Source organism: Mirounga leonina, unplaced genomic scaffold, assembly GCF_011800145.1.
Source record: "Mirounga leonina isolate KUSES-001 unplaced genomic scaffold, KU_Mleo_1.0 Mir_91, whole genome shotgun sequence".
Classification (NCBI taxonomy): domain Eukaryota; kingdom Metazoa; phylum Chordata; class Mammalia; order Carnivora; family Phocidae; genus Mirounga; species Mirounga leonina.
Window position 1 is genome coordinate 20,519,442 of NW_023270839.1, and position 24,867 is coordinate 20,544,308.

Here is a 24,867-nt window from a genome sequence, read left to right on the forward strand (position 1 = left end):
GTTGAGATAGTTTCCTTCTGTTCCAGTTCATTGAATGTTTTTATCATGAAAGGGTATTGATTTTGTTAAATGATTTTTCTGCATCAATTGAGATGATCATATTGTTTTTTTTTTTTTTTAAAGATTTTATTTATTTATTTGAGAGAGAGAATGAGAGAGAGAGCACATGAGAGGGGAGAGGGTCAGAGGGAGAAGCAGACTCCCTGCTGAGCAGGGAGCCCGATGCGGGACTCGATCCAGGGACTCCAGGATCATGACCTGAGCCGAAGGCAGTCGCTTAACCAACTGAGCCACCCAGGTGCCCCGATCATATTGTTTTTGTCCTTTATTCTGTTAATGTGGTATACTCTGTCAATTGAGTTTTGTATGTCGAATCATCCTTGCATTCTAGGGATAGATCCAACGTGGTTATGGTGTATAATCCTTTAAATGCGCTATTGAACTCATTTTATTAGTATTTTTATTTATTTATTTATTTATTTATAAAGATTTTATTTATTTGACAGAGAGAGACACAGCGAGAGAGGGAACACAAACGGGGAGTGGGAGAGGGAGAAGCAGGCTTCCTGCTGAGCTGGGAGCCCGATGTGGGGCTCGATCCCAGGACCCTGGGACCATGACCTGAGCCAAACGCAGATGCTTAATGGCTGAGCCACCCAGGCGCCTCTATTTATTTATTTTTTAAGATTTTATTTTATTTCTTTGACAGACAGCGAGAGAGGGAACACAAGCAGAGGGAGTGGGAGAGGGAGAAGCAGGCTTCCCGCTGAGCAGGGAGCCTCATTTTGTTAGTATTTTGTCAGTATCAGTATTCATTAGGGATGTTAGTCTGTAATTTTATTTTCTTGTAGGGTCCTTGTCTGGCTTTGGTATCAGAGTAGTGCTGGCCTCCAATAAGTCTGGAAGTGTTCCCTTATCCTCAGTTGTTTGGAAGAATTTGATGAGCATTGGCATTATTTATTTATTTAGGGAGAGAGGGCGGATCGGGGGAGGGGGAGAGGGAGAGAGAGAATCTTAAACAGGCTCCACACCCAGAGTGGAATCTGATGTGGGGCTCAGTCTCACAGTCCTGAGATCATGACCTTAGCCAAAATCCAGAGTTGGATGCTTAACTGAGCCACCCAGGCGCCCCTGGGTTAATGCTTTAAATGTTGGGTAGAATTCTCCAGTGAAGACGTCTGATCCTGGGCTTTTTCTTTGTTGGGAAGTTTTTGATTGCTGTTTTAATCCCCTTAGTTATAGGACTATTTAGATTTTCTATTTCCTCATGATTCAGTCTTGGTAAGTTGTATGTTTTTGAGAATTCTATCCATTTCTTCTGGGTTAACCAATCTGTTAGCATATAATTGTTTATACTATTCTCTTATAATCCTTTTTTATTTTTGTAAGTTGTAATATCCTCTCTTTCATTTCTCATTTCAGTTACTTGCATTTTCTTTTTTTTTTCAATCTGGGTGAGGGCTTATCAATTTTGTTGATCTTCTCAAAAAACCAAGTCTTGTTTTTCTATTCTCCTTTCATTTAGCTGTGCTCTAATCTTTATTATTTCCTTCCTTCTGCTAACTTTTGGTTTAGGTTGTTCTTTTTCTAGTTCCTTGAGGTGTAGTGTGTTGATTTTGAGATCTTTTTTTTTATTTTTTAATTTTTAAAATTTTTAAAAGATTTTATTTATTTGATAGAGAGGGCGAGCACACAGATAGGCAGAGTGAAAGGGAGAAGCAGGCTCCCTGCTGAGCAGATCCCGATGTGGGTCTCCATCCCAGGACCCTGGGATCATGACCTGAGCCAAAGGCAGATGCTTAACTGACTGAGCCACCCATGCCCCGCCTTTTTTAAAAAGATTGATTTATTTTAGAGAGCGAGTGAGCACGAGTGGGGAGAGAGGGAGAAGGAGAGAAGCAGGCTCCCTGCTGAGGGTGGAGCCTGACAAGGGACTTGATCTCACCACCCTGAGATCATGACCTGAGCAGAAATTGAGTTGGACGCTTAACTGGCCACACAACCACCCGAGATCTTTTCTTTTTTAGTATTCACTGCTATAAATCTCCCCCTTACTATTGCTTTCATAGCATCCCATAAATTTTGGTATGTTTTCATTTTTCATTTGTTAGATCTTTTCTAATTTCCGTTGTGATTTCTTCTTTGAGCCCCAAATGTATTTTTTACTTTAAAGTTGTATGGAATATAAAATGATTTCAGGGTTTGGTTATCAGGGGAATACAAATATGGGATTACAGATCCTATTGAAATGGCAATAACATAGATTCTATATTTTTTACTTCTAGGGCTTCTTCTGTTTTGTATGTGTAAAAAAAGGGAGGGCATGGAGTCCATTGAGCTACGAAATAGTGAACCAAAATGGTGCTATTTTATTTTATTATTTTTTAAATGTTTTATTTATTTATTCATGAGAGTCAGAGAGAGAGACAGAGAGAGGCAGAGGCAGAATGGAGAAGCAGGCTCCCCGCCTAGCAGGGAGCCTGATGCGGGACTCAGTCCCAGGACCCTGGGATCATGACCTGAGCCAAAGGCAGACACTTAACCATCTGAGCCACCCAGGCACCCCAGGTGCTATTTTAATAGACAGTGACCATCCACTGAGTACAACCACTGTAGTTGGCAGTGGAGATTCAGAAGTATAGAAGATACCATCTCTGTCCTGATTTTTACTTTTATATGAAGGATGAAATTAGGCTGATGGTAACTCAGTAACTTAATGAAGTGAAACTTGGCAGAGAAAACCAGCATTTAGGAGCAATGCCATGTTTACCCTCTGCCTATTGCTGCCTTAAGTTATTTAACACTATCCTTTTTTTTTTTTTTAAAGATTTTTATTTATTTATTTGAGAGAGAGAATGAGAGACAGCACGAGAGGGAAGAGGGTCAGAGGGAGAAGCAGACCCCCCGCTGAGCAGGGAGCCTGATGTGGGACTCGATCCCGGGACTCCAGGATCATGACCTGAGCCGAAGGCAGTTGCTTAACCAACTGAGCCACCCAGGCGCCCCTTAACACTATCCTTTAAAAAAATTGTTTTTTTCACTAGGCACAACACTATCACTGGGCGATGGCTGACCAGATTCCAGGCTGTGTGGGACCCTAAACAAGAAGATTGTGTCATAGTTGGCAGCATGGCTCATCCACGACGGGTAGAAATCTTCCATGAGACAGGAAAGCAGGTGCATTCTTTTTTTGGTGGAGAATGCCTTGTCTCTGTGTGTTCCATCAACACTATGCACCCAACTCGGTATATTTTGGCTGGAGGTAATTCCAGTGGGAAGATACATGTTTTTATGAATTAAGAAAGCTGCTGAGTGTTTGGTTTAGCAACACCAATTTGTTCAAATTAATCAGTGTCTAAGGAGCCTAGTAATTCATGTGGCTTGGCCTGTTTTTAATATGTTCTATTTAGTGAATATAAAATTGCTTTATTAATAAGAACTGTGAGCAGAATGTATACAGTTACATACTTAACATGTTTAGTAAGGGAGAAGCCTTTTAAGTTGTTTCTTTAGGGTGGGAAAAGAATTTGAGAGGAGGCTGTGATGCCTTCAGCACTTTTAATCAGGCAGTATGTTGAGAAATTCTGGCATTATAAATTACAAAGCTTTGATCAGTATTAAAAGTTTTTTTGGTTTAATGATATGGTTTTGATTCTGTAGTGATATTTGGATTTGTGGTTTATTTCATGGTTTGGAGTGAATATTTGTAGACTTACACACTGGAAGGGATCCTGAAAGGTCATCTAACTTAGTGATTTTGAAACTTAATTTTTTTAATGGAGAACTCTTTTTTTTCCCCCCCTCCTGCCTTTAAATTAAAAGTAAAATCCTAAGATAATTGTTGAGGAGCCTTTAGTTCACTTGGACAGGGGCCTGGGTCTTTGTGTGCTGACCCTTTTACCTCCTCTAGATGGCTCCTGAAGCATGAGCCAAGGGATTGTAGGGCTTCTAGGAACAGGGTTTTGATCTGCCTGACCCTTGTAATCCAGTGTGAGATTGCCTTCAGACCAGTGTTTTCCAGACTGCGGTTTGTAGCTATTCACATGAAATCAGTGTAGCCATGACCAGCCTTTAAAAAAAGGAAAAGGAAAGAAATAGTAAAGAATAATAAATGTAATTAGAGTAAGTGTTGTTTTGTGAAACTTAGTAATATGTGCATACATATATGTAAGTGTATATGCATATGAATATTCTGATGTAAAACATGTCTTTATTACTGTGGTACTACTGTGGGTCATAGTTAAAGAAGTGAAAGCTCCTGCCTTAGAAGGTCCCAGACACCCTTTTCTGTCCCTGTCTTTAAACTCTCCAGAGGAGATTCATTAGCCTATTAAGTGAATACCTTCATTCCTAATTCATACTGGGGGGAAATGTTATGATAAACCACTTTTGGCATTTTGTCATATTTTTTTTTTTCCCCAGAAGTTAGGGCAATGTGAATGTGTTTGTTGTTGGAAGGGTAGCTTCTTAACTCAGTGACTAACATTACCGTGTGATAGCACCTATCTGACTTTTTTCATTGCTCTTCATTGCCAAACTACTACTGAAAGACTATTGTAAATCATTTTTGGCAATATGTTTGAATTCTAAGAGGAAATATCTTCTCAAATTATATATCACAGAAATAAAATGACATGTATAATTTCCTTCTCTGTAATGAGAGGTTAAGTCTAATTTTGAGGCCTAGTTTATTAAGTAGGTTGTGAGTGTTTATAAGTAACAAGAGTTCTCTATTTTCTTGATGATAGGCATATAGGAATTGGTAAGTGAAATGGAACATTAATTTATGAAATGGAAAGTAAAGCTAAGTGAGGTTGACTTCTATTAAACTGCCTGGAGATGGTAAATGAAGCCTCTAGGCTTCCTTTCCCTTTTTGATACCACTTCAGTTCACAGGTTCCAGGGTGGCAACTTCTGTGAGAACTGCTCTTTTTTTTAACGATATTGAAATTAGCACCATCCTTTAAGCTTTGAATACTTGGTCGTAATTGCCTGGTTTCTGCAATAAATGTTAGCATATTCTTGATGTTTCTCACTTTTGTGGTTTCTTTTGCCATTTTAGCTTCATAAACTGTGCTATTTATATTTAATTCCACTTAATAGACTGTCTTCTTGAGGCAATATGCAGGAAGGAAGGAGAGTGTGGGGGGACTTGTTTCTCAGTGAAAAGCTCTATAATGGAGTAATTGTTTAAATCTAGAAAACACGTAAAGTAAAATTGTCTCCCTTAGGACATCCTTAAACTATAATCTGTTGTGAAAGGTACTTCTCCCAGAGACTTGCTTAAAACTGTGTGGCTTCTGTAATTATTTGTATATTACAATTGCTCTCTCTTTTTGGGATAAACCTTTTTTTTAGGTTGTGCTTTATGATATCCCTTAAGCATGTAAGCTCTGTATTCCACTTGAATCATTTTCTTTGAGATGCCCAGCCTTTCTTATGTGACTTTAAGGAGGAAGGAGATGATTCTCGTCATAGGTGGACAGGTAGGTGAGACTACAAATGATCTAGAATTGATAAAATCTGAGTTGATTCAGTCCTGTTTTGGTATTCAGGTCTTTGAGTTTCTGTTCCACAGAGATGACTTTGCAAAGGCAGTTCTCCAGGAAAACAGGGAGCTTGAGGGCTGTGAATACAAATATTTAAATCTTTTTTTTTTTTTTTAAGATTTTATTTATTTATTTGACAGAGAAACAGCGAGAGAGGGAACACAAGCAGGGGGAGTGGGAGAAGGAGGCTTCCCGCAGAGCAGGGAGCCTGATGGGGGGCTCAATCCCAGGACCCTGGAATCATGACCAAAGGCAGACGCTTAACGATTAAGCCACCCAGGTGCCCCCAAACAGATTTAAATCTTTTCAGCCAGTTACAGTACATGGGAAGGGGGGAGGACAGACTCATGTGCCTAATCTCTTTACCCAGTGTAGGGCTCAGACTCACAACCCTGAGATCAGTAGTCTTATGCTTTACCTACTGAGCCAGCCAGGAACCCTGGACCATCTAGGATCTACTTTTGGTATCTAAGACTAACTCTGTAACCTTCAGAAAAATCACTTTTTGGTTTTCCTCATGAGAAGAATGAGGTCCAGTTCATCTCTAAAATCATTCCATTATTACAGCTTCCACGTTCTTAATAGTATTTATTTGGGGGGAGGGACAAGGATAATAGATGACTATTTTAAATGATTCTAGTCATGAACAGTAGTCAGTTGTATAAATCCCCCTGGGTATCTTTTTATCTACGTGTTGGTAACTTTAAGGAAGAAAAAGTGAGACAAGCTGTAAGTTAAAAAAGAAAGAGTCCACTCTTCCATGATATTTAAATATTTATTTAATTTTAAAAATAATTTTCATGGCACCAGTGATTTTATGCTAACTACATACTGCATATGTAGAAAAAAGTACATTGCTTTGAAGGAAAATGTAACTTAGAATTTTTGGCACACGAGAGGTTAACAACTATACTTTTTAATGAAACTAAGAAATTCACATTTGCAGGTAGTTTACCTTCTACTGCTTAAAGATGCAGTACACTATCCTTTAGTAAGAGTTTTATTTCACTCTGATGGATGAAGCTATGGAAACCATTGTTTTTTTTTCTTACAATGAGATCAAACTAATTTTGAGAGAAAATGGGAGACATAGTGGAGCACGGTAAAACCAGGTTAAAAATTTGAACAATGTTTAATGATGGGGAGATACCAAAAAAAGACTAGTCACCAACAAAGGAGTTTTGTTATTCAAGCACTATTTGAAAAGCAAATCAAAGGAAACTTTACTATCTGTATTTTCTGGGGTAAGCCCTGGAAAAAACCCAAAAGTTCTGTTCAGAGAGCAAAATCCAGCTCCTGGAAGTGGTATGGACTATTGTATTGTTAGAACTCTAGACACAAGTAACATACCAGGAAATGGAATACTGCATCTTTCTTTAATGTGACTATGAAAGGTCGGTGTCAAGGCTATCACTCACTGCATAGAAACACCATATTCTACAGACTGAGGTAGGAACACTACACTAAAAGATAATCTGCTATGTTGCATAAGACAGTAGATATCCAGGTTACAACCAGCCCCCTATCTCCTGACAGCCTTTTCATCTCTGAGTCTACTTTTCACTTCCGTCCTGTGCTAAGTAAAGCCTTTCCTGTGTAGATGACAAGTGGCAGTGGCTAGTTGGTTCTAATGATCCCTAATTTTTACTAGGATCTCCCTCAGTTTGTCTTGTCACTTGGTAAATAGATGTTTGTAATTCTGCCCAAATTGTTGCTGGTATGGAAATGATCAGACATTCCTCTTCCATTCTTAGATTCTGGCCGAGTTTTAGCATTTCAACACTTGATCTTGCTCATCTTGGCATCAGATACCTCTTTGCTGGTTGGTTGTTCAAGCACCCTTTATACAAGCAACCCCAGTATCTCCACTGGGAAATGGTCCTGGATCTGTAGCAAGTAGGGAATGGGAGCAGAGCCGGCCCTCTTTCTGCTAACATACCTACTGGTAAGGAGCATTTTTATTGTCTAGATGGGGTTGGCAAATTACGGCCTGTGGTCCAAATTCAGCTCCTAAAATAAACTTTTATTGGCACACAGCCATACTCCTTGTTTATGTATTACCTATGGATGGCTGTTTTTGTGCTATCACAGCAGAGTTGAGTAGTGCCACAGAGTATGGCCCACAAAACCAAAATAAAAAATATTATCTGGCACTTTACAGAAGAAGCTTGCCAACCCCTGGTCTAGATGAAAGGGCATTTAAAATTACACAATCCACTCCCCCACCCCGCACCCCCTGTTAATTCAGCAGCTGTTAATACTCTGTATATGGACAGGATTCTGCTATTTCAGGGCACAAACTAGGGGAGAGCAAATCTACAAGTGACTCATTTTGTTCTGCATTTGGGGCTGCCCAACATCATAGGGTGTTAGCAGCGGCTCCACTGTTGTGGGGTTCCCAGGAATAGGTCTACTGACCATCCTTAAATGAGTCCTCAGGCCCCAGATGACTTAGAAATCTCTCCCTGAGATGAAAACAAGATCTTATAAGTGGTTGTTAAGAGTTGCGGAGCTTGGACCTTGGACCCCACACTCACCCTTCACATGCTGTGCTTTTGTATGCTTCCACAGCTTCCCTCAGCAAGGATGGCAAATGCTTTCCTACAATTTTTATTTTCCTGATGCAGAGGATGACCCTAGGGGGCAGTATTTCCACATCTAAGTGTTGGTCTCTGCCACATTCACCTTCTTTCTTTCGTAGGCATCTTTTAGTATGCCTATTTAGATTCTTTTCCTGGTCCCTTCCAAGGCTGTTTGTTGATCTTGGAATTCTATTTTCTGAAGCTTTTCATTCTCAGGATCAGTTTCTTTCTTGCATCATTTAGTTCATCAGGCTCTATTTTCTTAATCCATAAAGTAAAAACAAAATATGAATTGATAAGAAAATAACATTTGTTGTTAAAATATAAATTGAAATAGTTTTTTTGCGGGGGTTGTACAAAATAGGTACTGCTCTCTGAATCTCAACAGTTTCTCAGGTACCTTGGCTCTGGTTTCTGTTAACTACACTTTGTCCAACATTTCTGACAGTCCTGTCTCTGGCACCACTGAATTCAACTAATGTCTCTGGAGCACTATAAAAATCTTGAGGTTCTTCAGGAAAAAAAAATCACAGAAGTCTAATAAGTTCATTATACAAAACTCATGGTGATGCCCACTAGGATCTAGTCTAAGGGGACAGACTTACCCCACCCCTGCTCCTGCTGCTGCTGTAGCGGTGGTCCCTTCAGATGCCCACTCTGCTCAGATTTGGAAAAAACAAAAGGAAAAGAAAATCCAACTCAGACCATCATAAGAAGCAACTTTCCATTTAATCATTCTGTATGGATGTTTACTTTTTAAAAATCTCTGGCAAGAAAACCTAGATAGTTCCCATTGTCCAGACCCCTGGCCTGCCCTGCTGAGGCTGCACTGCTGAGTCTCCTGGAGCCCAGTAGGAAAGCTCCTGCAGAATACAGAAGACAACAGCTCTCTAGTCTTCAGCTAGTGTCCCATCTGCTAGGTGACACTACTGCGATAATCAGTAATAGTAAAATAAATTTTTATTTGATACTTTGAAAATAATACACATCTATGAAAAATCAAAATTCAAAACCAAAAATTATCCTGCAAATTGGGAGGATGATAAACAGAGTTGCTGAGCCTTTCTTGAAAGAACCTCTGAAGGAAATGAGTTTTCCCAGTTTGTTTAGACAGGACATGAGCCTATCCTTTTTTTCTTCTGGGAAATGACCCTCCTAGGCTGTGGACTTTGAGTCATGAGAGGAGGACTTGGTACATGTGCCGATGGTTCCGCGATGGGTCCCATTGCTGGGAATGGGTAGCCAGGCTCCTTGGTCCACCTGGCTAGTTATTAGGAGTCATGCCTTCTCAGGTGTCAATGAGCAGGCTCACCACTGAGCGGATTTTGCAGGCAAACCATCGCCTGAGGGGACAAAAGTATTGATAGTGGAATTGTTCAAACTCGGGGGTCTGGCGGATATCGCGGAAAAAGGCAATGTCAAGGTCAGACTCAGTAAGGATGATCAGGAGAAGGAGCAAAACAAAGAGGAGTCCCATGGTCACAAGGAGCAAACGGAGGACACTTAAAACAAACTTATTCACCTGTTCCTCCTCTGGCCTGCCGTGCCCCTGACACAGGGCCCTCAGCTCTCCCCCAAGAGCCTCCACCTCTGCAGCAGTTGGAGTGCTGGCCTCAGACTCCTTCTCCTCTTCGATGCTGCAGGTGGCCCCATTGATCTGCCGGGAAAGCAGCATCAGCTCCAGGCTATGCTCGGCCACAGGGGTGGGCAACACACTGTCTGCAGGGCTGTAGGCTTCGTCTGCAATCACAGCGACTCGCTCGTTGCTGTCTGCCCGGCTGCTTCTCACGTGAGGCAGGAAGGTGTCCCCATGGGAGGAAGAACGCACTGGGGTGGAATGGGCACTGTCTCGTAGGGACTCCAGGCCTGCAAAGGCAAAAGGAATAGGAGTAGGCTTTCTGGGTCCCAGTGCACACTTTGCTGTCTGGTGGAGGCACACCCATTCTGTTTTAGGTTGTTACTAAAAGTTTGCAAGGAAGTCCTTCTGCACAGCCCATGTGATCAGCAGCAGTGGCCACTACACCGTTTTGATGTATCAGGAATAGGATAAAAGCAGCAGCAGACATGAGAGTGGCTGTGGTTGGAAGGGTTTTTTTTTCTTTTTACTTAGGGTTTTGGCAAGATTTGTTAAAGATTCTGCCTTTCTGGCTTTTGATGTCCTGGGCCTGGTTTTAGCCCCAGTTGAAAGACAATCTGAATCACAGACTATCCCTGATTCAGAGCTGGGGCCACAGTTCAGGGAGGTCAAGTCTCCCTCTTGGGCTGAGTGCCTTGAGAGGCAGGAATGGGGAGAAGATTGTTTTGCTTTACTGGGCCTCATCAAATACTGATTCTGGAGCTGCATGTCCTTCTAACAACCCAGCAGGCAGCTCCTTGAGCTCATGAGGTCATCTTTTGGATCGCTGCTGCTGGTCTCTTCAGCCTCCCACTTCTAGCTGTCCTGATTTTAGGGGATGTGAAAACCCTATCTGCTCTTCCTTAAGTGGTCTCTGATGGAGAAGGGAATAGCCCCTGGCTAGCTCTCTTTCTTTTCACCTTAGAATGAGCTGGGTCCACAGGAGGCTGACAATTCCCCTGTCTTTACACACTCAGAGTGCAGAGTGGTCTCTGAGAAGATCTTGTTGGGTCAGGGTGGAAATTCTCCTACATCCATTCTGGGGACGGGTCCTCTGCCCCCTAAAACTACCCATTATCTCTCTTCTTTCTCAGATGGAACATTTCTGTCTTTCCACGGCTCAATCTCTGGTAGTGAAAAACAGGAGCTGGTTACTTTGTGAAGTAAACAGCAGCCACTAGGCCGGAGGATGTGGGCCCAGAGTCACCAAGTATGGCCCACATCACAGTGCTCTCAAGGAAATGGCTTCTTGTTTCAGGTTCAATGTCTGCATTTTCCATTCCTGGCTACCTTTTTTTTTTTTTTTTAAGATTTTATTTATTTGACAGAGAGGACAAGTAGGCAGAGAGGCAGGCAGAGGGAGAGGGAGAAGTAGGCTCCCTGCTGAGCAGGGAGCCTGATGCAGGGCTCGATCCCAGGACCTTGGGATCATGACCTCAGCCGAAGGCAGACACTCAGCCAACTGAGCCACCCAGGCGCCCCCATTCCTGGCTACCTTGGGGGTGCCAGAGTGGCTCTGGCTCTCCCTGCATTTGTGGCCAATGGCAAGAGAAGCCAGTCCCCCTTTCATTGCTCTGAAATTGACCCTGACTTCTGCAAGACTGAACCAGTTCCCAGCTCTGTAAAGGTTTGACCTAACTAGGGCTGATTAGGGAGTTTTTCGGTTCAGGGCTAGCTTCAGAAGCCCAAGGGTCTCTCTTTAAAGGTGGCAGTAACCTTTCAGAAGTATTGAGTTTCATTTGGTTCTCTTGTGGTGTAGCCATGTGTACCCAGGCAGCCTGCCTGCCTGCCTAGCCTGCTGGAGCCCATTTCAGCCTAGGTGCAGGTAAGGGCTCTCCAGGGGAACAAACCCTGGGTTATAAACGGGTGGGTTGGGGTGGCAACAGCAGCCCCCTGCTGTCCACCTATACTCCCCATCACCTCATCATCAGTGTATTTGCTACAGCTCTCAGCTTCTGCTTTCAGGAGCTCCTCATGGTCCTAGTTGTATTTTGTTTTCCCCTGTGCTAAAATCTTAAGTTTGTATGTTTTAAACTTTTTAAAGTGCTTTCATCTTTCCACGAAGTCGTGAAGGCAAGAGGTTACAGAGCTTGCCTAATGACATGTGGTTGGTTGGTAATGGGAAAGGCAAGGATAGACTGCAAGCCTGTTTCCTGATGCTAATGATCATGTAGTTAGATTTTGGGCCAGGATGAATTAAGTCTACAGCCTTCACCTGCCTTAGATTTAGGTCCCAATTGCCCAAGAAACTGTTGTGAAATAATGTGAAATTAAGAGCTCGCCCCTTGTTCCAGAGCTCTTGATGCTCCTTTGATTCCCCCCCACCCCCGTTTTTCTCCCTTATTCCTGCATTTGCATAAGCAGCATGAGGAATATATACCTGGTAGTATGTAATGAGTCCCTGATAGAACAGAGACCTTTAGGCCCTGATCACACATGTGTTGGTTCAGCTCCTTTCCCACCCACTCCTCCACCCTCCTTCCTCTGGAACCTCAGCACCCCCTGTACAGGGCTCCTCATAATCTTTCTAAAGGGTGTCTCCTCACAGAGACAACTCTACCAGATCTTCCAAAGCACAACCAGCTTAGCTACAAGAAGCCACTTCTGCGCAAACTTAGCTTGGCCTACAATTCAGCCCTAAGCTTGCTGGGGAAGGAGAGAGGCAAAGGCTGTTACATCAGAGAGAACAAATCAGACAGACACCAGAAACCACATTATAAGTTGTTGGTGCTCTCAGTAAATAAGATAATGGATATGTATGCATTGCTAGTAAATTGCTTGACAGACAAAATTGCTCAGTGTTAGTTTTCTGTTCCCTCAACAGACCTCACCTGTAAGGTTATTATTGCTATGTCAGGCTAGTCTTGTATAGAACTTCAGGTTCACTAGAAACCACCACCCCTTCATCAAGCCCGTTATTCTGGGATGGACAGGGTGGGTACCATGGGTGGGAGCTGGCAAATGGCACAGCAAAACAGAGGAGTCTTTTTTACCTTGGATGTGCTCCAGCTGATTGCCTTGCCCAGAGGTGGCTTCCTGTGGGCGGGGGGGCACAGTGGTCAGGAGCCTACCCTGGAGCCGGGGCCCCATCCTCACGATGCGTACACTCAGTGGCCGAAGGCAGTGATTAGTCAACCGGAGCTGAACTCGGACTCTGGTGTGAATCTTAATCAGACTCTTCCCCATGGTGGCCCAGGCAGGCAGACACTTCTTCAGTGGAAACCAGCTGATCTCTTCATGGAAACCAGCCAGGCAGGGGGGATGCAGAGGGAAAGGATGGAAAACCAACTGGGGACAAAGGATTTTTGCTGACCTCAAGCCATGGCAGCTCGTTCACAGTGCCTCCTGTGCTGGAGAGAGAATGTCAGCTCTGCGAGACAGAACAGGCTGAGCTTCAGGGAAGAACAGCTCTGAGAGGCCAACGTTATCAGGGACTGGATTCAGTCAGAAGCACTTAGAGCCATAAAAAGTAATGCTTCCCTAGCATGTGACTGTTTCTCGGAGCCCCGTATAAGGGCCCCAGACTTCTCAGAGAGTGAAGTACCGAGAGGGCAGAGAACAATCCCACAGGGTAGGGAGCATCCCATAGTTCCAGAAAATGCAGGATGTGAAGCTACAAAGACATTGGGCTTTGGGTTGGGTGGCTCTGAAGTGTGAGGTGGCAGCTCTGGGGTGGAAATGGGCTGTGTCCCATCCACTGGGCTGTATGCTATTTGGCTCCCTGCTGCTGAGCTGTGCCCCGCAGGGTGCAGTGGATAAAAGGAATCAACATACCCAAGCATCCTCTCTGGCTAAGCCTGTGCTAACAACACGTGGTATCTTGGCATCCCTGAGAGCAGAGGGAAGGGCCAACCAGTGTACCATCATCTTTTTAACGGCCCCAGCTCATTGGAATTACATGGTCTCATTCAAATTGTAGTCTTATGTTACTGTTTTTGCAATTTTCCCATTGTTTTTAGAGATAGCAACCAAAGCTTTCCCCCTGGGAAAGGCAAATAGTTTCTGTGACATTAATTTATTTGCCATATGGACAATAGGAAAGAGTCTCTGATGCAGCATGAACCACTTTCAAATGTCCATAATTTCGTGGGAGTTTTGGTAGTTAGTGCCCTTCTTCTGAGACCCTTCATCATTTCTCTCAGCCCTTCCCTGTCTGGTTAGGTGTACAGTGAGGGTCAGCTATGTTTGCTGGGCGCTTTAAAGGTGAAACCCCTCTTGAGAGATGGTGTAGCTCAGCTCTCTGGGAAATAATCCATTCTTTATCTCCCCAGGCTTGATAATCCCTGCACTGATAGAGCCACTTAAATGCTAAAATCTTTTTTTTTTTTCCCCCCACATCCAAACCAGATGTCCATCTGCCTCTCCTCACTGTGAGCCTGTTAGTGTCATTCCTGCTGGGGCAGTTCTTAGCTGCTTCTACTTTTGTCCTCCTGAATCTAATGGGTCCTGGGCTGAGGGCCATGACTGGGGATGAAGGCTATTCTTGTGTGTAGTCAGCCTCAGTCAGGCATGGGGTGTGAGCAGCAGGTTGGCTTGCTGAGTAGCACACGGGAGCCTGCTGTGCTATATAGTCTGCCAGGCATGAACTTCCATGGGGGCTGAGATGGTGACGGTGTGCCCTGGCCCTAGAAGTCTCTTCTTTACTAGCTTCCTTGGTGGCCTTCCCCTGCTGCACCCTCCCCTGGCATTTTACAAGCAAAGAGGACTATTTCGGATGCTGAGGAGACTACTGCTGCTACAATGGGAGAAGACAGCTTCTGGGAGGATGCTGGGGGCACAGCCAGAGCTGGTTGGGAACTGGGGCAGCCTCGTAGCTTGTCTTGGGAGAGCTCAAGGACCGGTTTCCCACTTCTTAGTAGTTCTGCTAACCCTGGTTGGCAACTACTATAAATGAGTTATACCCCAACATGGACAGCCTGTCTTCCCTTTTCTGGGAACATGGGTTTTACTGGACATTCTTCCATATGCTGGAGAACAAATGCAGATGGCTCTTCCCTAGACCTGTATTAGTGCTCAGTGTCAGAGGGTGGCCTTTTCTCTGGGAGGACAGCTGTTCTGACTTTTTACAGGAGCTTTGAGGTGAACCTGGTGCCTTCCGGCCTCAGGATGGATAGGAAGAAGGGCCACGGGGGGGGGGAGGGGGAGGAGAAAGTTATGTTTCCTCAAAAGAAGAAATTCATTCTGTTTTCCTGAGATGAATGCCCCAAAAGAAGAGGGACAATGAGAGCTATGCTCAGTTCTCCGGCTCAGCCTAAGACTGGAGGAAAAACCAGGAGCCCGTGTCTGATGACAAACCTCAGTAACTTCATACTTTGCATAGCGATTATACTTCGTAGTTCAGAAGGCATCCTCCCACACCCACACCCCACTCTACGGTGGGGGCCACAGGCTCAGAGAGGTGAAGCAACCTGCCCTAGAGAAAGTACATGGCAGAGCTCTGATCCGAATCTCATCTTTGACTTCCAGAGCAGGCCTCTTTGCACTGTGCTTGTTCCCTGTCCAGTAAATGCTTTAATCTCTTTAAAGTACTTCTGTGTACATCAGGTTCCTCACAGCCCATGGGTAGGTACGCAAGGAAGATACCCCTATTTTACAAATAGAACAACTAAGATACTCAAATAATTAAGGCACTTGATGTGGTTCCCCGGCCAGGGTTCTCAACCCCTAGACTGTAGTTATATGCCAGACTTAGATAATGCAAAGTCAGTGACAAATAAAATCCTAAACACAAACCCATGATCCTCACAGGGGAGCCGCAGAGTGATGTCCTTCCTAACCTAAGTAGTTCTTTATTTTCCTTAATCAGCATTCCCACAGAAAGGGCACAGAGTCTTCCCTTTCCAGGACAGGTTTGAAGCAAACCCACTGCTGTTCGTTGCAGCTTTAGATCTTCTGAGGTCCTACAAAAACATCTTCAGGAATGAAAGCATTCAACTTTATACCTGTGGGGCAGCTGAGTCAGTGACCATGAGGGAAATATTCCAGGAGTCTCCTAACAGTATTAACTACCCAGGGAGTAGAGAGGTATCAGGCTCAGCTACTGCAGTATCTATTCTGTGAAGATTCACAGACTTTGTCTCTCCCCCCCCAGGACCACCTCCTCCAAAGGGAGGGTAGGATAGAGAGAGGTGGGGCATATGAGATATCCCGAGATCATGTTAAAGAATTCAGATAGCAAGAGGACAGATTTCTCCCACTGAAATAGAAAGTGGTAGCAGCTATTAGGATGCTTCAGAACTAAGAGTTCATTTCTTGGTTAACTGCCTCAGTCGCCCTGATCATTTAAACTGTGGAGACTAGTCTGATCTGAAAAATAAGTGAAAAGCCTCTTGATGGAAAGCAATTTCAGAACTGCATGGAACCTGTTAGATGTAATAACACAGTCTCCCAAAGGTCTGCCCCAACACTCTCAGATTTAAACCCCCTCTTAGACTACAGCTCAGCAGGGTTGGGTGGGCTTATCCTTCACCTGACACCCAGCTGGTGTTCCCAACCACTGCATGAAACCTTCTCTCTTGCACTGGAGAAATGTGCTCCTGTCTCTAGTGCAACTTCTGTTCAAGGTCCCTGAGAGGAAGTGGTCCAAGTCAAAACTTAGAGGAACCCCATGGTCCTCTCCAGAGCTTATGCTCACCTTCCATGATGGAGATGTGAACAGCTCTTCTGCGGGTCCTGGGGACACTGCTCAGCCTTGGGCCATGGGTTATGGAGGGACAGCTGCGGCTGGGAACCATCCCTGCTCTGAGGTTAAAGAAAAAGAGAACTTTGTTAATTCAGTGCAGAGACAGATGTGGTCAGGACACAGAGTTGAGAAGTAGCTGCTAGAACTGCCTGGCTGTGTTAAGTTTTATTTTATTTTATTTTATTTATTTATTATTTAATTTATTTATTAAAAGTCTTTAATACCTATTTTTTGCCTTTAGTCCCTGGATTCCAGTCAGAGACACTGCTTTAGACTCGTCTCCCACCTCATATCCTAGACCCACCTGAGCCTTGCTTTAGTGCAGCAATGGTACCGCTGGTCTCTGGGCAGGTTTGTCAGGATGCAGAGCCCCAGCATAAGCAGTACTATAGAAAACATGCCTGAAAACTGATATGGCAGCCTCTCTGACTTCTGAGAGAGACTGCTGTTGGCAGGGGGTGCCATGTGAAGGTGGTAGTAATGCTCCCATTCCCAGAGATCAGGCTGGTTGGTGAACCCTAGCTGTCTTGGCCAATCATAGTCTTTCTGGATCTTACTAGGTTTAGGAGATATACGTGATGTGCAGTTACACATGAAGCAAGGATCTCAAAACTATTTTAGACCTAGTGTGGTAGGGCTGTGGGGCTATCCCTGGCTTTCTGTAATGGACTGATTCCAGAACTAAGGAAATCTTGCACTTTGGACATGTCCTCCATGGCCTATGACCACTTTTAGGATTTGGGAGGACAGTAGAGAAGCACCCAGGATGTGGTACTGGGTACTACGCCCTTCCCCGTGCTCCCTCAAGGCTCAGGGATACCAGGGTCAGACTGTTCCCCATGCCTTTAGCTGAGATGGATCTCTTCACCTTCCTGCCGTGTTCTCCTTCCCCTTTTGTGAGAGCCACTGCATCCAGAATCTTCATAGTACTGAAACTGCTGCCTTTTTGGAGCTTCTGGGATCTGAGCTCAACTGGTTTGGGGGAAGTCTGTGGCAGCCTACCTGTGTATTTCTGGTGGCTCCCGTTTGATCTTCGCACTTGACTCCATTACTTCCTTTGCAACTCGGCCACTATAAATAGTATAATAAAACAAGCAGCAAGGGATGAGACGGTGTTCTAGCACCAGGCTCCTGTCTAAGGCTTCAGATACTTTGGATGAACTGGGAGGTGGCCTCTTTGGCCTAGCCCTTCCCAATGTTTAGGTCACTGAGAAAGGCTTGCTTGCTGGGTAAGTTCTAAGATGTCCTGACAGCTTATCTTAGAAAGCTCTCTATCTCGAGTCGTTGGGATTTTCCATTTTCATTTAGAAATGATTTCTCATTGTCCAGCATGTTCCAGAAATATTGCAAAAAAAAAAAAAAATCTTTAGACAGACATGAAAAGAATCACTGCTACAGTTCTTATTTCACTGCTGTTGTGAGGGCAGAAGGAGAAGATACATATTTAAACCCTGCAGACAAACGGTGGCAGGGAAGGAAAGAAATAGTCAAAAGGACAGGAGACAGGAGAACTGGATGGGAACCTCAGGCTTTTTTGGAGGTTCCCAGTTTCTTTGTTCTCAAGGATAAGGACCACTGAGCCACTGTTCTCCAGAGAAGGGTCTGAAAATAGGTCCATAACAGTTACTTACTGTCACTATTTACCTGTATCGGAACCGGCTCCCTTTAAAGAATAAATTGCTGCTGGACACTGTGCGGACTTGGCTTGACTTCTCCAGCCTGCAGCAAGGCAAAGTCCAGTGTGACAGATGGCCTGCAACTGCCCCACAGGCTAAGGCAGCACATTCCCAGCTCCTTCCAAAGGCTACTTGAGGAAACTCTTCAGGAAAAGGCCTTTCACAGCCCGGCTTGTCTCTGACTTTCCTTTAGGACCTGAGAGCTTCCTCACAGCCTTAGTGCTGGAGACAGTCATGTTGAAACCCATTTTCACGTCAGGAGTGTGAGGGCTCCCCAAGAGTGCTTCATGGGGTTCACCAGGGGGACTGAGACTAAATGTTATGGATGGTGGTCTGGGGGAATAATAGAATGCCACTCATCAAATTTCAGGCCATTTGTTAGCAGTGTGACCTGGGGCAAATCTCTTTCCTTTCTTAGCTTTGGTCTTCTTATCTATAAAATGATGGAGCTACTTGACCTCAGGAGTCCTTTCCAGTCCTAGTATTTGATGATACATGTCCATGTCTGGGTAATTGTGGGTGGAAAAGAGAGTACGGGCTGCCCTTCCTATTTCATCCCCCTCTTGGAGAGTCATAAAATATGTTCTATTAAAGACTCTGAGAAGTCCTAAAATGAACAAACTAGCTTAACTTTAATATAAGTTCCATCATTTATTTGAACTTGGAATCATTCCCCTTCTCGCAGTAAGCCTATTAGCATCACTTTCAAGGCTGTAGACAGCTGATGTGGAGGCTCTGGAAGGCCATGGGCACTGTAAAATATCCTCTTAGGTGACTTCTCTGATCCCAAATGGCCCTCTCACACTTAGAAAAGGAAGCTGGGGAGAACCATCCAGAGTGAAGCCTCCCAAGACCTGACTCAGCTTACAACATGCCCTGAGGTGCCTGGAGTGCTGATCTAGACAGGAACCGATCTGGGTCTGAAGCCTCTGTCATGAGCAGGCAGTCAGTATTTAGGGAGCTGTCTCCCAAATCCATGAATAGCAGTTCCTGGGAGATACCATCCCCACCTGTCTCAGGGTTCTGTGAGGCTCTGAGTCTCCTTGTCTTCTTGCCCAAGCATGTCCTTGAGTCTAACCTGCCTCCCTTCAAAGTACTAGGCCAATGACAGGGCCAGGGATCTGCACGTGAAAGGTGCTCAGGGTGATGCCAAAGTGGCTGCTGCTAAGACTTGGCACAGTTGGGGATCTGACCCCAGCTAGAGGCTTTTAACACTTAGTAAAGAACATTAAGTAATCAGTGGAAAAGTGAAAAACAGCCTCAGTTTCCACTGAGGGTGTTGGCAGGACTAGTGGGGGGGTGAGGGCTTTATTAATGGAAAGACTCAGACACTGAGTTTGGTCACAGATGCAGAAGCACAGTTCTGTTCCCATGACACAAAGAGAAAAACAAAGGTCTTCAGAAATGGTGCAGACATGTTTTCTTGGCTTTCCTTGGACAGCTAGGGACTGAACAGGAGGGAAATTTGACCATGCAAAAGTCTTTTTTGAGTGTCTTCTTCAGAAGATGAAAGAAGCCGACTCAGGTTATAATTCAGGCTGCCCATTCTGCTCATCCCTGATTCTAGTATCAAATGCATAGAAATTATTAAGCAATTCAGAAAGCCTTTCCAAGAAACAGCATCTGGGGCTGTGGCCCTAGAAGGAGGAGAACCAGTTCTGCCAGCCAGCATCCCATAGCAGCCAGCAGGCAGCAGCAGGAGAATGGTACCCCTCCAGCTCAGAGCAGTTCTGCTCTCTTCAGGATCCTTGAGGTTACTGGAGGGAGAACTATGGCTTGTCAGAGGCAGAATATACCACAGACTTTGTCTTATGTTGTCCTGATTAAGATACAGCTTATTAAAGTATAAATCATTGCATTCTATTTTTAAAACAAGACCAAGGGTTTTAGTAAAACATACTTTATCTGGCGTCATCCTAGTTTCTTGATGGGCTATTTCTTTGTTCCCTAATGCCTTTATAACCACTTTCTTAATCAAAACAGCACAGAAGCCTCATATACTTTACAAATCCTGTGGTAATCAGAATTCTTGCCTTTGGCCCAAAGCTGGCTTTTCCATAACAGACAAGTCCTTGCCCCCCTTCCTGCTACCCTGCTCAGGCTCCTGGGCACTTGGGTCTGTTACTGGCAATACCTCTGGCAATGACCCATCAGGAAGGGCTAGCATCAACCCCAGCTCAGCACTAGGCCACCCACTGGGGAGCAAACCCCAAAGGCTCTCCAAGGCTTAGAGATCTTTCTGGCCTGCCTCTGCTCCTTCATGGAGCTGTCTGTCCTTTTATGGGCCTCCTGTGGCTCTGAATGGCTCCACAGGGCCAGCTTGATTCAAGTCAGGTACCCAGGGGCTTTTTTAGGCCCAAGCCTTGCCCCGAAAAGACCCCTAACTGCTTTGCCACCGGGAGCTGTCCAAGGACGTCACAAAGTGGACCCCCTGGACATCTCTACTGGAAACACATTCCTGGACCTCAGTTATGTCCCTCTAGGGAGTACAGACATCCAGAAAGGGGTCTGAGTTTTATAAGGAAGCTCAGCCTTGTCATCTTATGTCTCCTTTCTCAGTGTTCCTCAAACTTTCCTGCCCATCGTTACTCTAAAAGTAGCTTTTATGCTTGACTCTGATAAAGATAGTCCCTGTTGCCTATGTCCACTCACTTGTAGAAGGCTTGGTTCTCGATTCCACATTTCCAGAGGTGCTTGCAGGCTTCTGGAGTTGGAGCAAAATATGTGAGAATAATTTTCTTTTCCTACAAAAAAATCCCATATAGAAACAGCTGAGTGTGGATGGAGAAGCAAAGGGTGAAATGGCCATAGGACACTGACCCCTGGACTGTCTGAGGGCTCCCCAGGACTGCAGGAAGAGATTTCAGATGGGGGAAGGAGCTGCCTGGCAGCTGGCTAATTGGAAGAGAAGGCCTGCAGGACCCACTGGGGCAGAGCTCAATTCAGTAAGTTCACACCTGGCAGGCCCAGTACAGTAAGCCTCAGCTCGTACAAACTGAAGCAAGACAGCCCTCACCAGAGAAAGTGTTAGTGTCATTTGGGATTTTTTTACTTCTTTTTAAAAGTTTATTATCTTCTTGGAATTGTCATATAGAAGCAAAAGAATCTTGCATTGTCTGCATTTCCTGGAGGTACAGAACCTCTGGGTGTCACCAGCATCCCGGAGAAAAGTCCTGGGCTCCAGGGCCTAGCCATTTCTCCATCCCTCACCTTCAGGTCTAGGCTTATCATTCAGATGGCTTAGTTCTACCTGGATACACCACTTTGGTTCAGTCCTGGCCATCAGGAACCCTCAGTGCCCCAGCCCTCCCTGAAGAGAAAGAAGCCAGCACTCACCTCTTTCTGACTTACGTATAAATAGAAAGTCTTTCCTTCAAATTTCAGCTTGGTCACCTCATTCCTACAAGCACAAAGGAAGCACCTGTCACCTTGTTGTGGGCTGCTTGTTCACAGCTAAGTCTTGTAGATGCACAGCCCACCCTGACTGGAAGGGGCTCCAGGCACAGACACAGTTTTAGCCAAAATTAGAACTGAAACAAGACAGCAGCGCAGTGGCCTTAGAGAACAGTTGCTGAAACAGTTCAATCCACAGTTTTCTGGTCCATCACACTATAATAATGGGGTGATAGGAGGAATTCGGGCTCATCAACAGTGGCTGTAAGAGGGAAACCTTTGCGTGGGAAGGGAGTCTAGGTTGAGTGGTCCCGGGCCATTTCAGGGTTTAGTTCATAATACAGGCGCATTATCTGGATGGGACTGTCAAACGTAAGGTGCCACAGGCAGCTGATGAGGCCAAAGTTCAAGATACAGCAAATGATGAAAAACAATGCAACCAGGTTCTGAGGGAGTTGAGTCTTTCAGGTGACTGTGCCACTGGATGGAAAATGCAGTTTAACGCAAACAAATGTCAAACGATCTCGGGGGGGGGGGGGCGGGCGACATACCAAAGAGAGAGAACAGGTTACGTGGAACAGTCATGCAGCGAACTGACCAGGAAGGGGCTTAGGGGTTTTTGTAGGAAAATCCTTGAAGCCGCCAGCCCAGTGAATGGCTGCAGTGAAAGAGGCCAACAGGAGACTGGGGTACGTCACCCGCGGGACAGGCACAGATCAGAAGCAGCGACATGGTTACTGTACACAGCACAGCTTAGACCTCACCTTCACACGCTGCTCTCAGCCTTGCTTACATTTACAGAGTGGCAAAATGACCAGGGTCTTGGTGGATGTCCCTGAGAGCCAGGGAACTAGGCCTCAGCATCGGTCCCTCCTCGCTTCTCTTCCATTTGCCTGACAGCTGCCCTTTGGATCCTGAAGGCCCTTCCATCTCACTGGGGGGCGGAGTCCTTATTTTGGGACCCAGCTGGGACCCCCAAGGAGGTCAGACCATGCCTAGTTGCCTCTACTTGGCTTTCTCCCTTTTTGCAATCTCTAGGGAGATTTTCTCAATGTCTTAGGAAGCAGCAGAAAGGTAGTGAGAACCAGGTACCTAATTTACTACTGGCCAAAATTTAGGGGACAGAGGAAGGTCACTTGCTTCCTAGAAATCATGGCTGGGTCAGGATGAGAGCTCACAGTTTGTGACCACCAGTTCTGAGCTAATACAAGCACATGGTATTCCTTGTTTGAATCCCTCCCATTCAGTCTCTCTCATACACATTCAGAATACAATAAATATTAGTTAATTAATATGTAAACAAATACACTGATCATCTAGGCTTCAACAAGCAAGATAGGAAAGTAAGGAGCATTCTGTTGAAAGTGAGGTTAGGTCTACATCTGTTATTTTAAAATTGAGACACAGTGAAAAGGAGACTTCCTGAAGAAGTGGGATGTGAGAGAAGACACAGAATGAAAAGTGTTGGGGAGAATCAGGTGAGCATGAGGGCTTCTGGATGGGGAAGGATACTTTGGACTGCAGGGCCCTGTAACAGGTGTGTCCTAATTGTTTCTAGCTACACATGCCCTCTACCAGGAACCTCATGAGACAGCTACCCTGATCAGGGTGTGGGCCAGCATCTGGGCCCTCTAAGCGCTATCAGACAACCCGGCTATATCCAGGAAGCAAGTGCTCCTCACTGGGAGAGCAGTGGCCTGACCCTACTCATTGCTTTTTTCTGAAAAGTATTTTCTTAGAAAGGAGACCCCAAACCCTCACCATTGTCACCCAAAGAGCACAGTGAGTGGGCCAACTTCAGAAGGCCTAGCAACGAGCTATTTTGGGGTATGCCCTGGTTACTCAGTGCAGCAACCTGCCTTGTGAAGTGGCTGTTTTCCTGGGGGATGGGTCCTGACTGGTCGTGTCTGGGGGGCACTTCCATTAGCACTCTGGTTGATGATCATATTGACAGACTGCACAAGAGCAGTAGGGTTGGAAAGGTGGTATCTGTCCACAAGCTCAGTGGGGGAGCTGAAGAGGACACAAGAAGAGAGATGCCCTGCAGCACCCCCAACAGAAAGCTCGCCAGGAAACCACTTTGTCCTCAGATTCCCCATCAGCTCTTCTGGAGAAGGCAAAGGAACCAAGACAGGAGCAACCTTCCCCAGCTGAGCTCTGCTGGGCAAGGTAAGCCATTTGTCCAAGCTCAGGGGAGGAGTTGGCCAGCTTAGACTTGGCAGTCGAAGGCCAAAAAGGTACAGAAATCACAGGGGCTTAGTAGAATATACAACATGTTCTGATGAGGCTGAAAGATGTTTGCAGGCCAGAAAAAGGGGCTCCAGGAGAGCCAAATGTCCATCAATAAGGCAGTCTGTGCTGCATCAGCTCCCAGAACCATCCAGAACAGACCCAAAAACTGACAGGGGAGAGAGGAAGTAGTTCAGAGTAGCTTCAGCTCAGGCAGTAGCTCTTGCCTGCTAGAAATGGGGGTGGGAGGAGGGAGAGGGGAAGATAGGTGGGGATGTGACTCCTGGAGGCTGAAGACACCTGAGCCCTAAAGAGGGACAGGGGAGAGACTGGGCAGCATTTTGTGCTTTTGCAGGCAGTGCCCACAGTGGGGGTTGGCCTGACGAGGGGGTTTTGCCAAGGACAACTTACATCTGGCCTAAGGATGGGGATTTTGCAAGATAACTTACATCTGCCCCAAGGTGAGCCCCTCCTCCCTTAGGCCAGTGGTTAAGGGAGTAAACAGCCATGCAGATACTGTGGTCCTCAGTGGGGGACAGTCCCAAGGACTCATTTCTCGTAGGAACTTTGCCTCCCTAACATTGGGTCCGGCCCCGGGTCTCTCATCACACCCGGAAATCAACCCTCTACACTCTTTCTCTCTCTGGAGAGGCTGTTGGCTCTCAGGAACACCCCGTTGAAAGAATAGGATCCCTAGGAAGAGACCACTACCTTGATCAGTTACCATTATGGATGCAAGGCTTTGAGGGGGCTGAGAACCATAACTTGCCCAATCACAGACAAAGGACATGGGAACCATAGCCCTCCCCAGCTGGTGAGGTATAAAAGGCCTGTTTTGGAAATGAAGATACTCACCATTTAATGAAGTGGACCCTCTTGTTTCCTTGCAGAACAACGAACCCGAAAGGAGTAAAGGCCAGAAATGCAGCGTTTCCTGACACATCCTGCAACACAGAAGGACCTCTCATCAGGGTGATGCAGGCATAGAGGTGAAAGGGTGAGAAACGTAGTTGTTCATCGGTGATACAGGGTTAATATGTGGCAGTAGGTCACAGAGGGAAGAGCATTTGGAAGTAACAGGCAAGCTATTTACCTTCCCTAAGCTTCAGTGCCCTCAACTATAAGTTGTAACAATCTTAGA

General features: G+C 45.3%; 2 protein-coding genes and 1 long non-coding RNA gene across 12 annotated transcripts in view; 2 read left to right on the forward strand and 1 right to left on the reverse strand.

Moving 5' to 3' along the window:
• WDR76 (WD repeat domain 76) overlaps positions 1 to 4,068 on the forward strand; it is a 55,458-nt gene extending 51,390 nt beyond the window's left edge. For all 3 annotated transcript variants that reach the window (XM_034994742.1, XM_034994741.1, XM_034994743.1), the window contains one exon: positions 3,045 to 4,068. In XM_034994742.1, the coding sequence (XP_034850633.1) occupies positions 3,045 to 3,300 (256 nt within the window). In that variant the 3' untranslated portion in view covers positions 3,301 to 4,068. The remainder of the gene's footprint in view (positions 1 to 3,044) is intronic.
• A 2,286-nt stretch (positions 4,069 to 6,354) lies between these two features.
• The window catches only part of FRMD5 (FERM domain containing 5), a 315,205-nt gene continuing 296,692 nt past the window's right edge, over positions 6,355 to 24,867 (reverse strand). For 4 of the 8 annotated variants that reach the window (XM_034994197.1, XM_034994204.1, XM_034994205.1 and 1 more), the window contains 7 exons: positions 24,582 to 24,670; positions 21,441 to 21,504; positions 20,757 to 20,848; positions 18,073 to 18,147; positions 17,431 to 17,499; positions 16,381 to 16,487; positions 8,300 to 9,997 (listed from right to left, as the gene is read on the reverse strand). In XM_034994197.1, the coding sequence (XP_034850088.1) occupies positions 9,420 to 9,997; positions 16,381 to 16,487; positions 17,431 to 17,499; positions 18,073 to 18,147; positions 20,757 to 20,848; positions 21,441 to 21,504; positions 24,582 to 24,670 (1,074 nt within the window). In that variant the 3' untranslated portion in view covers positions 8,300 to 9,419. Of the gene's footprint in view, positions 9,998 to 16,380; positions 16,488 to 17,430; positions 17,500 to 18,072; positions 18,148 to 20,756; positions 20,849 to 21,440; positions 21,505 to 24,581; positions 24,671 to 24,867 lie in introns of all 8 variants that reach the window. The other 4 variants (XM_034994202.1, XM_034994201.1, XM_034994200.1 and 1 more) reach the window with 4 other exon arrangements.
• Positions 24,636 to 24,867, forward strand: part of LOC118003310 — a 30,081-nt gene continuing 29,849 nt past the window's right edge. The window contains exon 1 of the long non-coding RNA XR_004677306.1: positions 24,636 to 24,723. This is a non-coding gene — a long non-coding RNA (uncharacterized LOC118003310). The remainder of the gene's footprint in view (positions 24,724 to 24,867) is intronic.